This window comes from Thrips palmi, unplaced genomic scaffold (genome assembly GCF_012932325.1).
Source record: "Thrips palmi isolate BJ-2018 unplaced genomic scaffold, TpBJ-2018v1 HiC_scaffold_18, whole genome shotgun sequence".
Lineage (NCBI taxonomy): Eukaryota > Metazoa > Arthropoda > Insecta > Thysanoptera > Thripidae > Thrips > Thrips palmi.
Window position 1 is genome coordinate 3,539,986 of NW_023144627.1, and position 12,116 is coordinate 3,552,101.

At 44.6% G+C, this 12,116-nt stretch overlaps 2 protein-coding genes across 9 annotated transcripts; one reads left to right on the forward strand and one right to left on the reverse strand.

Annotated features, from left to right (window-relative positions):
• Window positions 1-2,097: 2,097 nt before the first annotated feature.
• Window positions 2,098-5,381, reverse strand: LOC117644291. The gene is made up of 3 exons (XM_034383623.1): window positions 5,235-5,381; window positions 4,461-4,637; window positions 2,098-2,271 (listed from the first exon to the last, which is right to left on the reverse strand). The coding sequence occupies exons 1-3, from the start codon at window positions 5,379-5,381 to the stop codon at window positions 2,098-2,100; spliced, it is 498 nt and encodes a 165-aa protein (XP_034239514.1).
• Window positions 5,363-9,807, forward strand: LOC117644963 (zinc finger protein 239-like). 8 transcript variants are annotated; one of them, XM_034384802.1, is made up of 4 exons: window positions 5,363-5,512; window positions 6,658-6,845; window positions 7,611-7,691; window positions 8,635-9,807. In XM_034384802.1, exons 2-4 carry the CDS (start codon window positions 6,776-6,778, stop codon window positions 9,438-9,440), a joined length of 957 nt encoding a protein of 318 aa, XP_034240693.1. In that variant the 5' UTR covers window positions 5,363-5,512; window positions 6,658-6,775; the 3' UTR covers window positions 9,441-9,807. The 8 variants fall into 8 exon arrangements, with proteins under 8 accessions (XP_034240693.1, XP_034240694.1, XP_034240696.1 ...); XM_034384803.1 differs by lacking the exon at window positions 5,363-5,512 and adding an exon at window positions 5,547-5,622; XM_034384805.1 differs by lacking the exon at window positions 5,363-5,512 and adding an exon at window positions 5,705-5,767.
• Window positions 9,808-12,116: the final 2,309 nt, after the last annotated feature.

Sequence of the window (12,116 nt, forward strand, 5' to 3'; positions counted from 1 at the left end):
AAATCGAAGTACAGCAGATCGTAGACCCCACAGCGACAGTCGTGCATCCGAACCTGTCGGCTGAATCCTTTCACCTGCATAACAACGCGAGACATCACTATCAAGGGCATTACGTCACTGGGCCATTCTACGAAAATGATGCAATTTATCAGCACGTCAGAAACATGTCTGAAATCCTGATAAAAATTCGCGCACCTCTGAAAGCTGGAATTCTGGAAACTCTTTCTAAAGTTAATGGCTTGAGCTCTTCAGAATGTGACAATAAGTTTCCTGCTTTCAGAGGTGCGCGAATTTTGATCAGGTTTTCAGATAGGTTTCTGACAAGATTCACACGAGTGTCATTTTCTCATAAAATAACAGTTCTCCTATTGTATTTACACTGCAACGAAAGACTACGCAGAAAGTAGACAAAATCTATGCAATGCATAAATTCTGACTACGACGCGTACATAGGTGCTCACTCCACTGAAACCACACCTTCACATCATAACTTACTTCTCTCCTAGTTTTGTTGGGAATTGAAGAACAATGGACCCGAAACCGGTGGAGCGTGTTGGATATCCTTAAATGCTTAAAATGGCACACAGTATGATCAACGTGGCTTAAAAGGAATCTTTTTAAATATCAGTTAAACATTTTTCCATGTGGATTTCTTTTGCAACTTATGGTTTATAGTGAAACGATTGTAGAATGGTGCCGCAAAATCCGTTCGCAGGCAAAATAAGAAAATAAGCTCAAATCGGGGATAAGTGACATTCCTATTTTCCGCTCTCTGGATTAACACTCTTAGAACCTTGCGAAGAATGTGTTCGCGTTACAAACTATTTGGTTCGCAGGTTAGGTTAGGCTTGAACTGGAAGCACGCTTGCAAACTGTTTGGAAAAGTCAGCTATACGAACACGAGAAAAGCTTGTTTGCAAGTTGTAAACTACCGATTTGCAATACGGATGCGTTCTTTGCATCATGAACAAGTCAGATTCTTCGCACACTAAAATCTTGTGGACGTTTTTACGCATAATAATGCATGCGTGGATACGTCTGTAAGGTGTGTGTAATATTATGTATCACTGGGTACATTTAACGCAGGAAGATACATAAAATGTACACAATGATGCATAAAATAGTATTATACACACCTTACGTACGATTCTGTGCATGCATAGTTATGCATTTAAAAGTTCAGGAGTTAAGTGTGTGCAAGCTTACGAACACATCGGTTCGCACGGTTTTAAGAGTACACTGCCCGTTGTGCAAGTTGCACTTCATTAGCTACGATACGCACTTACGTTTTCGAACAACTGCTGGCCCAAAACGCAGTGTACGATGAACCTAAGCAAGCAAACCATGCCCCAGATGAAGGAGCTGACGGCGTATTTGGCTAAAGTCATGGAGATCCCCCGCGCGCTCAAGATGGTCCGCAGGTACGAGAAGCCGACGAAGGAGCAGATGGAGGCCTCCATGACGGTGATGAACAGGCAGCACAGGTTGGCACCTCCGTGCGCGCGGTTGGCGGCCTGGACCACGTCCTGCAGGACCTGCTGGCGCGTGCGGAGCGTCCGCAGCTCCAGCGCGGCCTGGTTGTCCTCCTCGGGGCTCATTTCCTGGCCAACTCGCCTGCGGAGACGGCGTGGGGGTAAACGTCTCAAGAAATAGTGTACTAACTACTCGGTATCACGGTGTAGTACGTCATTGCAATGCAAAAGTTTGACACATTTGACCCAATGTTTCCTCGTGTGGACAACCTACATCACGTTTGCTGATGCGGTCTTCATGGTCCGCACCACACGTGCGACGCACAGTGTGCCAGAAGACCGGTGGAGGCGGCCAAAATTCTGGGCGCGTTTGGAGCTCCCAGTGTCGTCAAAACAGGACTCTAACCGAACGTGTGACCCCACTCATGGATTGCTCTCCAAACGAGGAGTCCATTGGTGGGGGTCACACGTTCGGTTCGAGCTCCATAGCTACTCTGGAGCTCAAAACTCGTCTAGAGTTTTGGACGCCTCCACCGGTGTTCTGGCTCACTGTGCTACATCACGTTTGCTGATGCGGTCTTCGTTGTCCGCACGACACGTGCGGCGTGAACCACGTTTGGGATTTTCAGTGGGCTTGCCTGGCCAGGGCGCGGACCTGCTTCTGGATGTCATCGGCCGTGTCCCGGCCGAGGAACGCGCAGGCGGCCAGCACGGCAGCGAACGCACTCTCGGACAGCGACATTTGGAAAGTGGGAATCATATCGCCCAGGCCGTAGGACACCGCCTTGCTCGTCATGCCCTACACAACAAGTCGCATTACAGGCCGACACCCTACACTCTCATCCTCGTACTGACTTTTTGTAGTGCTCAGTTTAGGATTGGGTCATATACTTCGATGTATGACCGAGAACTGGTCATACTTTTTTGTATCACAGAAAAAGGTTGATATACACTCCACAAAAAATGTCCTGTCAACGCCGTTAATTTATTACCAATGTTTGCTGTTATGCAATTCACGGCGTTTGCTGTGAACTAGTTCACGGCGTTCATTGTGATCTCGGTTACAGTGTTCACTGTGATCTGGCCACAGTAAACGCCGTGAATTGGAGCCTGATTTGCAGTACTTCGGTGCTCAGCGGCGTCAAACTCACAGTGTTTACTGTAGACCAGACAGAAAACACCGTGAAATATATCACAGTAAATCGCGTGAGCAGATCACAGTAAACGCTGTTAATTGACCTACAGTGAAAACTGGTATTAAATTAACGGCATTTACAGGACATTTTTGGTAGAGTGTATCTCCAAGCTAAACAAGGGCCCTCTCGCCAATGTCTGAACTTTCTTCGGTCATACATTTTGGTATGACCCTTTTTCGGTCATACATTGGTGTATGAATGTTTTTCGGTCATGCTTTATGTATCGCCGAAAATTTCTCACTCTTCGCATTTCATTGAACCCATTTCAGTGAACGCCTGTCAATCCTTCAATGTGGCAAAGCTAGGGAAAATTCTATAAACAGCTTGTGGTAATTCTCCGTAGCGCCCTTGTCAATATTCTCCGTAGGACCTAACAGAGCGATTCTCACGTTTCGGGGTAGTTTTGGCGTCTCTGATTTGCCGAAAGTGAGAAATAGTGAGAAAGTTTTTCTGATTATTGGGGTCCTGGATGATACTTGAGTTATGGCGATGGTATTTAAAGTAAAGACCTTGTACTACCTTCCTAAAAACATGAGTCATAAGGTATTCCCATACATTTTAGTGGGTGTTTTGATCACGGAACTTACGTTATCACGGAAGTTACAAAGTGTGAAAATCGGCTTTAACGGCTGACTCGGGCTTGCTGTGGCTTAAAAGTCGTTCCAGGGTCAAATGATACTCTAAGCCCGACATTTCTGCGGAAAATTTTTTCACCTAGTGCTGCTGCAACATTGGGTAAAGGGTGCCACGGAAGTTACAGGTAATTGTTGATACACGCCATTTTATAATGCTCTAGCCCGCTTTGAGACCGTGTACAGCATCTTAGATTTCCGCGACCCATGCAATTATATCCCAGGGACTCCACTTTGATGGCTTGTGTCATGGAAAGTTAAAAGTTTGGCTTGGGGAGAAGTCCAGAGCTGCCTTTTCGAAATTAGTGTAGTGAAATTGAATACACGGTGGACATTTTTCGTTGCAGCAGAAGTGCCTTTTGAAAGAAGTCTGGCGTATTGGTCTTCGGTTGAAATTACCTCGAGACATGCCAAGCTTCGAATCCCCATCGACAGTTGGCAGCATTTTCGAACCACACCGCCACACTGGGGGCGGAAAGTTCGAGTATGTTCTCTTTGGACAACACTGGTGAAACAAAGGCATTAAAATTATGCCCTTAATGGGCGTAAACGATTATACGCCCTTAAAGGGCATAAATCGTTTATGCCTTTGGGAAGGGCATTAAAATTTTGCTTGGAATTCCTATACCATTTACGCCCTTTCCAAGGGCGTAAAACGATTTATGCCCTTGCAAGGGCATAAAAGCGTATTTATGCCCTAAAGGGCGTAATTTTTATGCCTTTGTTTTACCAGTGAATCACGGAAGTTACATTTAGGGTATTCCAAACGCTACGTAGACCAATCCAACGAACGTGAACTTTTCGAAATGTGTGCGTTTAGTGGGCAATGGCAATGGCCCTAACATCAGAAACAAACCCCATGTCGATATCTGGGCTCGTTTGAGCACAGGAGTCAGAAGAAACGAAACTACCCCGAAACGTGAGAATCGCTCTACAGTGTTCACCGTAGGACTCTACAGTCTTCCACGTCCTACGGAGAAGACTGTGCGGTCCTGCGGAGAATACTGTAAGATCCTACTGAGAATATTGAAAAGAGGGCTACGGAGAATCCTGGTATAAAAACTAACAGAATTTTCCGTGCCCTTTTGCCACAGTGATCAAGACAATTCTCAATAGAGTGATCCATATATCTCCGGTTTCCAGAAAGGTCGCCTACGCACATCCGGGTGAAGGTCTGCGACGCTCAAGTACGGCAGGATGAAGGAGCTTGACCAGTATCCCATGAGCACCAGTGTCATGCCACGCCATGAACGGAGGGACGGTGCGTGCCATTTAGTGAAGCCGAGCAGACACTCCACCAGTGCGGCCAGCTCGAAGCGGTGCACGATCAATATTATCTATAAAGCAGAACCGGAGTAAAGAGGCTTTTCAAAACTTGAACATGGGTCAAATACCCATGGGTACGTTCATCATAACCTAAGACATGTGCTTTCATCGATGAATGGTGCAATTTTAAGCACATCCATCCGACGGTTGCACAATTTTGTAACAAATTTGAAAGTTAAAGATCAATTTACAGCTGGCGTTGGACGAAATGTGTCACGAGGCAGGAGCAAAATTTGATCACCGTCGGATGTGCTTAAAATTGCATCATCCATGGGACAGTATAAGCCCCATGACAATGAGTAAGTTTTCAAGTTCGTTTGAGTATACCCTCAGATTCGTAATGACAATTAATTTTTCAATCAGTTGTCTCTTTTTCTCTGGATTATAAAGTTATTAAACAGACGTAACATGTACCATTTTCTCTTTAACGCTGCACCGTTTAGGTTACTATATAGTATTTTGATCTTATCCTTTTTGTCATTATGATATACACATGACGCATCAACAATTTGCCCTGTAGCACGACCAAATTGTGAATAGTTCAAGGAATACTACATTTAACGCCGGTTTTGTGAGCTTTATAAGCAAGTGACCAGATCGGGTACTACCTGAAGCGCTATAGACGCCAAGCACTTGGCCAGGATGTTCGCGGTGAAGACCAACGCCATGAAGGACCCGTCGGCGGGCATAGAGGACACGTTCAGGTTGTAAAAGTGTACGGAGTTCACGATTTTGACGGCGGTGTACAAAGCCATGGCTGTGACGCAGTACGTCGTCCAGGCGCGCGAGGGTCTCGGCGGCCAGCCGGCAGCGCAGTTGTGGCCGCCGATGAACATGAGGCCGAGGAGGAAGCGCCACTGCAGCGAGCAGAGCCGCGCCCACACTGGTAAAACAAAGGCATAAAAGTCTACGCCCTCCCAGAGAGACAGTACTTTTTGAAAAAGTGAGAAAGTGACAAGAGAATGCAAGGGATACCCCACTCAAACTGCAATCTGAGTACGCCTGGAGGATTGGATGTCCTCTAGACAAAATTTTCAATAGATCACGTAGAAATAAAGAATTAAATTGCACATGATATAAAGTTAGGATAAATGGATCAACTACTTTTGTATCAAAATGGATCAAAGCTTAAGAGACAATGGTACACGCCTTGCGTACAACAATTTTATAAGACATAAAAAGTCAACTGACGTAAATGTCATTACGGGGCTGAGAATGCAATTTACGCTCTGATGGGGCATCATTTAAATTCCTCGTGTTACCAGTGCAGGCGGCCGGCGACCGGCCACCACCATCCCCGTCCATCGCACTTGTGGGCGCGAGCAGCCGCGGCCTTCACACCGCGAGGCCCGCGGGTCGATTCGTTTGTCTCTACTATAGATTAGGGCGGACCGATCAACGTTCTTTCAATTACTCTGTGTATGCGCTGCATATTTTAATAGTGTACACCCCGCTCGGTGAGTGCGCAGTATACCGCATTATATACTAAGAATGGGAGAGTCTTCACCAGTATCCAATTTTGAGCAAGGTAGTTCGGTGAGGATTGTTTTATCGCCCCAATTGGGGTAAGGAAGGTTTCCTCACCCAAATAGGGTACTTCGGAAAAGAGCTGGGGCGGAAGTTGAGAAGAAATCGGGAAGGACAGAAGCCGGACTTCAATGTGAATGTAATTGTGCGGAAGCGGCAGAACGGCGACGCAGACGCCCATCCTCACAAATTCCCCATACTTATGTATTCTTCTTGATTTCTCCTTAATTTCCGTTCTTGCTCTTCTCCGAACTCTGACGTTACGCAAATTTGGGCGATGATTTTATCGTTGCGCAGAATTGAGTCACCGCTGGCTCGTCACCCTTAGTTGATCTACGATGCGCGCGTCACCCAGTGCAAGGGCGATTGTCGTCACTGTTCATTCTCAGTGGCAGTTATTTGTTTCTCCTGAAAAAAGATGAAAATTGAGATGTCTCCTTCTGCTTCATGGATCATTGTCTGGAGCTACTTATTAACGTGATTCACTGTAGTTTGTTGTTTCAGAGCGGCGCGGAAAGTGAGGCAGCGTGTTTTCTCCACGGCCCTGACGTCATTTGCGTCGAATGTTTGCTGTGACTTCTCCATCTGCGCATCGTCAAACTGAAAAGAGAAATTTCTTCCAATGGCTTCTCCCACTCTTCGAGTACCTCTGCATGAAAATGCATTGAAGAGAGTTTATCTTTCATGCATTGGTTTGGGAAATCGAGTATACCTGCGTTCGCTGTCGTTAAAAAGCTTAACAAACTTGTCAAGATAGAGTTGATCATTATGTTTCTTAAATAATTTAAAATGTTAATACGATGATTAATGCTTTTATTGTTTAAAAACGGCGGCTACGTCAGTAAGCCTAGCCTTTTCACTACGCATCTCATAGTTCATGTGGTTAGATAGGTTAGGTTAGGTGGTTGGGTGGGTAGACTGACCTGTTCTGCATGTATTTTCCGATCTGGCCTAAACGGTAGTCTTTCGTGTTGATCCTGCCTGGTTATTTCGTACGAAGCCCGCTGACGTAGTAGCACTGCAAGCTCCTTTTGTGATTCGTTCGAGGTGCTCACACACTTGTCAAGAAGGCCCGTTTGTTTAGCAATGTGACCTGACTTTAAGCAATTATATTCCTAAGCTGATAGTCCCTCTCGCAGGTTTGTTGTTCACCTCTTTCGAGTTACATTCAAAAAGGCGAAGGCATTTTAAAACTGCCTCGTGTTACGAAGGGTTTGGCTTCAAAAAAGGAAGCATTTCTTCGTAGATTTTACACTGCCTTTCATTTTTTTCGAAGACGAAGGGATTCTTTGTAGAGTTTTTACTGTGTGTTTTTACAACGTTCCGACTTTGCCACTACGTCAAGGTTGAAACCATGAATACATTCATCTATTTATTTATATGTGGGGACGTGGAGGCGTTGGTGGCGTGCTCCTGACTCTGCTCCTGGCGTGCCTCAACGTTGCCTCTGCTTGCAGGTCTCGCGCACGTCAAGGTGGAAATCCTTTCGCCCGGTGGACTGGCCTGCCGAGGAGGCGGCGCGGAAAGCGAGGAACCGGGTGAGTCTACGTGAGTCGTGCTGTCTGGACGGCTTCACTTTGCGAAAAAAATACAGTAAATCCTGTAACGATTAGTACACACTGTTAAAAGAAACTGTAGGAAAACAGCACATTTACCAACGAGTGATTTGCTTTTAAGCAGCACGTGTCATCGGAACTTAAAACAGCACAAATGCTGTTAGGAAACAGCAAGTTTCATCATTGGAGAAAACAACAAATATAGTCGATTTCCAATGCTGGAAAACAGAACATCTTGTTTGTAAAATTAATGATATATGCTGTTTTGGAACGGTATCCTGTCATTTAAAAACAACACCATTCAATTGAAGATTTGCCGGAGCATTTTGCAGCTCACGGCTCAAATCAAACTCCAACTATGTCAAAATAAATTCTGTTGTTTCTGAACAGCATTTGTGTTGTAAAGTTTTTTAGCAACACTTCCAATTTTTAAACAGCGGTGAACTGTCCAAGAACTGCACGAACTGTTACAAAACAAATGTCTTGTTTGAGCCGTCAGGAAACTCCTATTTCCTTTTTGTGAATAACAGAGAGACCGCGTTGAAGAACAGTGCTGTTTGTAAACAGAAAAGAGCGTTTCTGAATGACTGCTAGTATTGGATAAGACTATTAGGACCCTCGACATTTTTTTTGTAAATGTATAACAACTTCTTTGTTTGAAAACAGAAAAGTGTTGTTTATGAACAGGTTGGTGCCATTTGGAAATGGTAATTCTGTTACACAACAACTTATTGTCAGAGATCAGATACAGAGAGCCATCATCCCTTTTTACAACACTGCTGTTGGATAACGACTCAGTGTCCAACAATATGCCGTTCTTCTACAACAAGTGTTGCTAAAAAACTTAACAGGATATATGCTGTTAATTAACAGCATCTTTTCTATCAGTGCAGCTGTCACTGTACCTACGTTTCTTGGCTTGCAGGTGTGGGTGCGAGCGAGGTCCAGCCCCAGCAGCTCCGCATCGCGGCGGCCTTCTCGCTGGCAGGGTTGGCTGGCGACGCGGTCCCGGCGGAGCAGGCCTCGCCCAGGGAGGAGGCAGGCAGGGAGACGCGCCGCGGGTTCAGGTGTGGGGAGTGCGGCGAGTGCTTCGGTGCAGAGGCGGACTTGAGGAAGCATCTGGCTGGTCACGCCAGGGAGGGACCGCATTCGTGTGACGTCTGCGGCAAGGAGTTCCCCAGGTCTTCAGATCTCGTTAGGCACAAGAGAAACCACACAGGGAAGAAACCTCACGAGTGTGACGTGTGCGGAAAGAGGTTCTCTCAAGGTGGTCATTTAAGTGATCACAAAAGAATTCACACCGGGGAGAAGCCTCACGAGTGTGACGAGTGCGGAAAGAGGTTTTCTCGTGGTTGTCATTTAAGTGATCACAAAAGAATTCACACCGGGGAGAAGCCTTACAAGTGTGACGAGTGCGGAAAGAGGTTCTCTACTGGTGGTAATTTAAGTGATCACAAAAGAATCCACACCGGGGAGAAGCCATTCAAATGTGGCTATTGCGGAAAGAACTTTGCAAAGTCAGATACTTTAAAAAGACACAAGAGAATTCACACTGGCGAGAGGCCTTACAAGTGTGAGGAGTGCGGAAGGAAGTTCTCGGATCCAAGACATTTAAGGAACCACAAGAGAATCCACACCGGGGAAAAGCCTTACGAGTGTGACGAGTGCGAAAAAAGGTTTACTGACTCAGGGAATCTTCATGTGCACAAGCAAAGCCACGCTAGAAAATGATGTTACGTGTGGGCCTTTACTGTACTTGTCATTTTGTTTAACTCTCAGAATCTTTTCGTTTGCTGCTTTTCTGCGCTTTATTTGTCTAAATCGGTTTTTCTACCTTGCCCTGCATTTCTCCTCCGTTCCGATGTTCATTTATAAAATAGCGTCACGCTGTTCATTTACTTTTCGCGCTTGTGTGTTTTTTTGTTTTTTTTTTTCAATTAGTACTGTTGTTATCACTGCGCAGAATTGTTTTGTTGTGTTTGTCACCGTAGACGCAGTCGTTCCATTTCTCGGGGACAGGATTCCCATGTTGGCAATCTGTGAATTGTTTCTGTATTTACTTTCCTGTAAAAACTGTCTCGCGACGGAGAATTCATATTAAAGCATATTGAAAACTCACCGTGACCCTTTATTAGAATGATAATCCTGCATTCAAACATTTGTCGTCACGCATCAAAAAATCACAATGATTTAAATTTCTTTCACAGAACGTTGTGAAAATTACCACTTCAGTTTTATCTAGTTTGATTGCTTCCATATCTGTCGCCCCACGTCGTTAATATCACTGATAGAAAAAAGTACAGAAATTGCACGGAACATGTCTGGTCAATTTTTGACCTGGACCGTCCGTACCTTGCCAACCACGGAGGTTCTGTACATGTTTTCTGTACCCGTTTACATGAGATCCTTATGGGGACCACAGAGAACCAGTACAGAAGGTCCGTTCCTTTTCCGTGCCCGTCTGTACCCCATTTTCCCGTACATTTTCCGTGCCAAACCACGGCCTAAAACCTCAAGAAAAGAAGCATTTTAAACCCAGAACGGCGGCAATGGACGTCAGGAAGCGGAGCAGCTGCCAACCAAATATTCGTCAAAAATCGAACTCGTGGAAGTCCTTTAGTTCGCAAAAGTAAAGATATCGCAACCAGGTTTGCGCCAAAATGTAGGTAATTGAGCTATGGCACGAACTACAACCATGGGCATCGAGCTCAAGTACAAAATTTAACGAAAAACCCCGTTTTGATGGTTTCTGCAAAATCTTCAAAAATTGTTTGTTTTTTTTTTAAGAAATTTTTATCCTGTAGCAAAACTTTGTTCATGGTTGTAGTTCATGCGATAGCCACTTCAATTATTCACATTTTGGCGCAAACGGGGTTGCGATATCTGCATTTTATGGCGGGCTGAGAGACTTCCACCAGTCCGAGTTTTTACGAAAATTTGATGGGTAGCTGCTCCGCTCCCTGACGTCCGATCGACGCCATTCTGGGCTTAAAATGCCTTAAGGTCTTACGACAAAGAAAGTTTTAACGACGTGGATGGACATCTTAGAAGCAATCGCACTAGTCAGTTTTTGGCCATTTTCAGTGCGTTGCTCCTTACATTTACTATTTTCACTCTTTACCCTATTTACATGTTTCTTAACTTACTAAATGATTAAATGACACTTAACCTAACTAGCATACTCTCCTTAACAAACCCCGTCACCGTTACAAACCATTTACACCTACTTAAGTGGTTCTTAACTAACAAAATGATAAAATGATTACAGTTAATCTAGCTATAACCTAACTCTACTTCACTAACCCTGCGATTAACTTGTTTACAACTATTTACGTGGTTCTTAACTTAAGGGGGCTCATACATGTTAAAAGCACTTTTCTAAAAAAAAAAATACGATTTCAAGAAATCCTAGGAGTCACGAAGTCAATTTGATTATTGTGTAAGAGTGTGGAGAAAGAAAAGAAGTGGTGTTGTGAAGTTGTGGCTCAGGGGACTACCAATGGCAGTGGTACCAATGTGGTCGATGTGCCATCCGTCGAAATTTAAACTTGACCATAAATAGAAATCAAAATGCTGGTAAATTCAAAAAATTCCAATGCTAATGTATTCCGCAGTGTTCTGACAATGGAACATCTTTGAAGTCCATCATGATTAAAATGTTCTTAGCAGAAAGAAGTCAGTAAATTAATTTTCTCGGGTTGGCAACTATTTTCTCGGCGTCTGCGCCCTTGCGAAAATCGCGAAGCTGAAAGCGCCAGCAGTCACGCATTAAAACTGCCCCTCCATTGTTGTGGACGTTGAATTGTTTGGCTTGTTTCAAAAGGCTATGGTTCTCTACTCATGTTTTCTTCAATTCTGTGTAATAGTTCTCCCTTACAACGTATCAACACCACGACGGTTGGTTTGACAAACTTCATAAACTCGGGAGGGATGGTTTCGAAACGCGGGTGAGTCTTGTTCGAGGAACATGAGCACTGCAAGTCGCGAGGTGGAGCGAAGTGGTCCTAGTGCTAACTGAATCACAACAACAACACTGCGCATGTCCAAAAACACTCCAATCAAGAAGTATTATTGGATAGTTCTACCCGAAAAACTGCGTTCGAACCGGCACCAATTCTATTGTTGCATCTTGTCTACCTGCAGTCAAAGAAATTTTTCATTTCGAACGTTGCTTTTTCAGCTTTTGGAGTAAGCTGTACAGACCCAAAAAGAAGCTCCGCTATTGGTCCGCCCCGGCTCGGCTCCCCCCACTCCCTTTTTTTTCCTTTGACGAGTCGAGTTTTGCCATGGAAACGGCGATTTTGACAGCAAATTTCTCAAAATTGGCCACCAAATTTTTGACCAGATTTCAACATCAGAATCAGCGTTCAAAGTTCTACTAGTCTGCAAAATCTCATTAAAATCGTA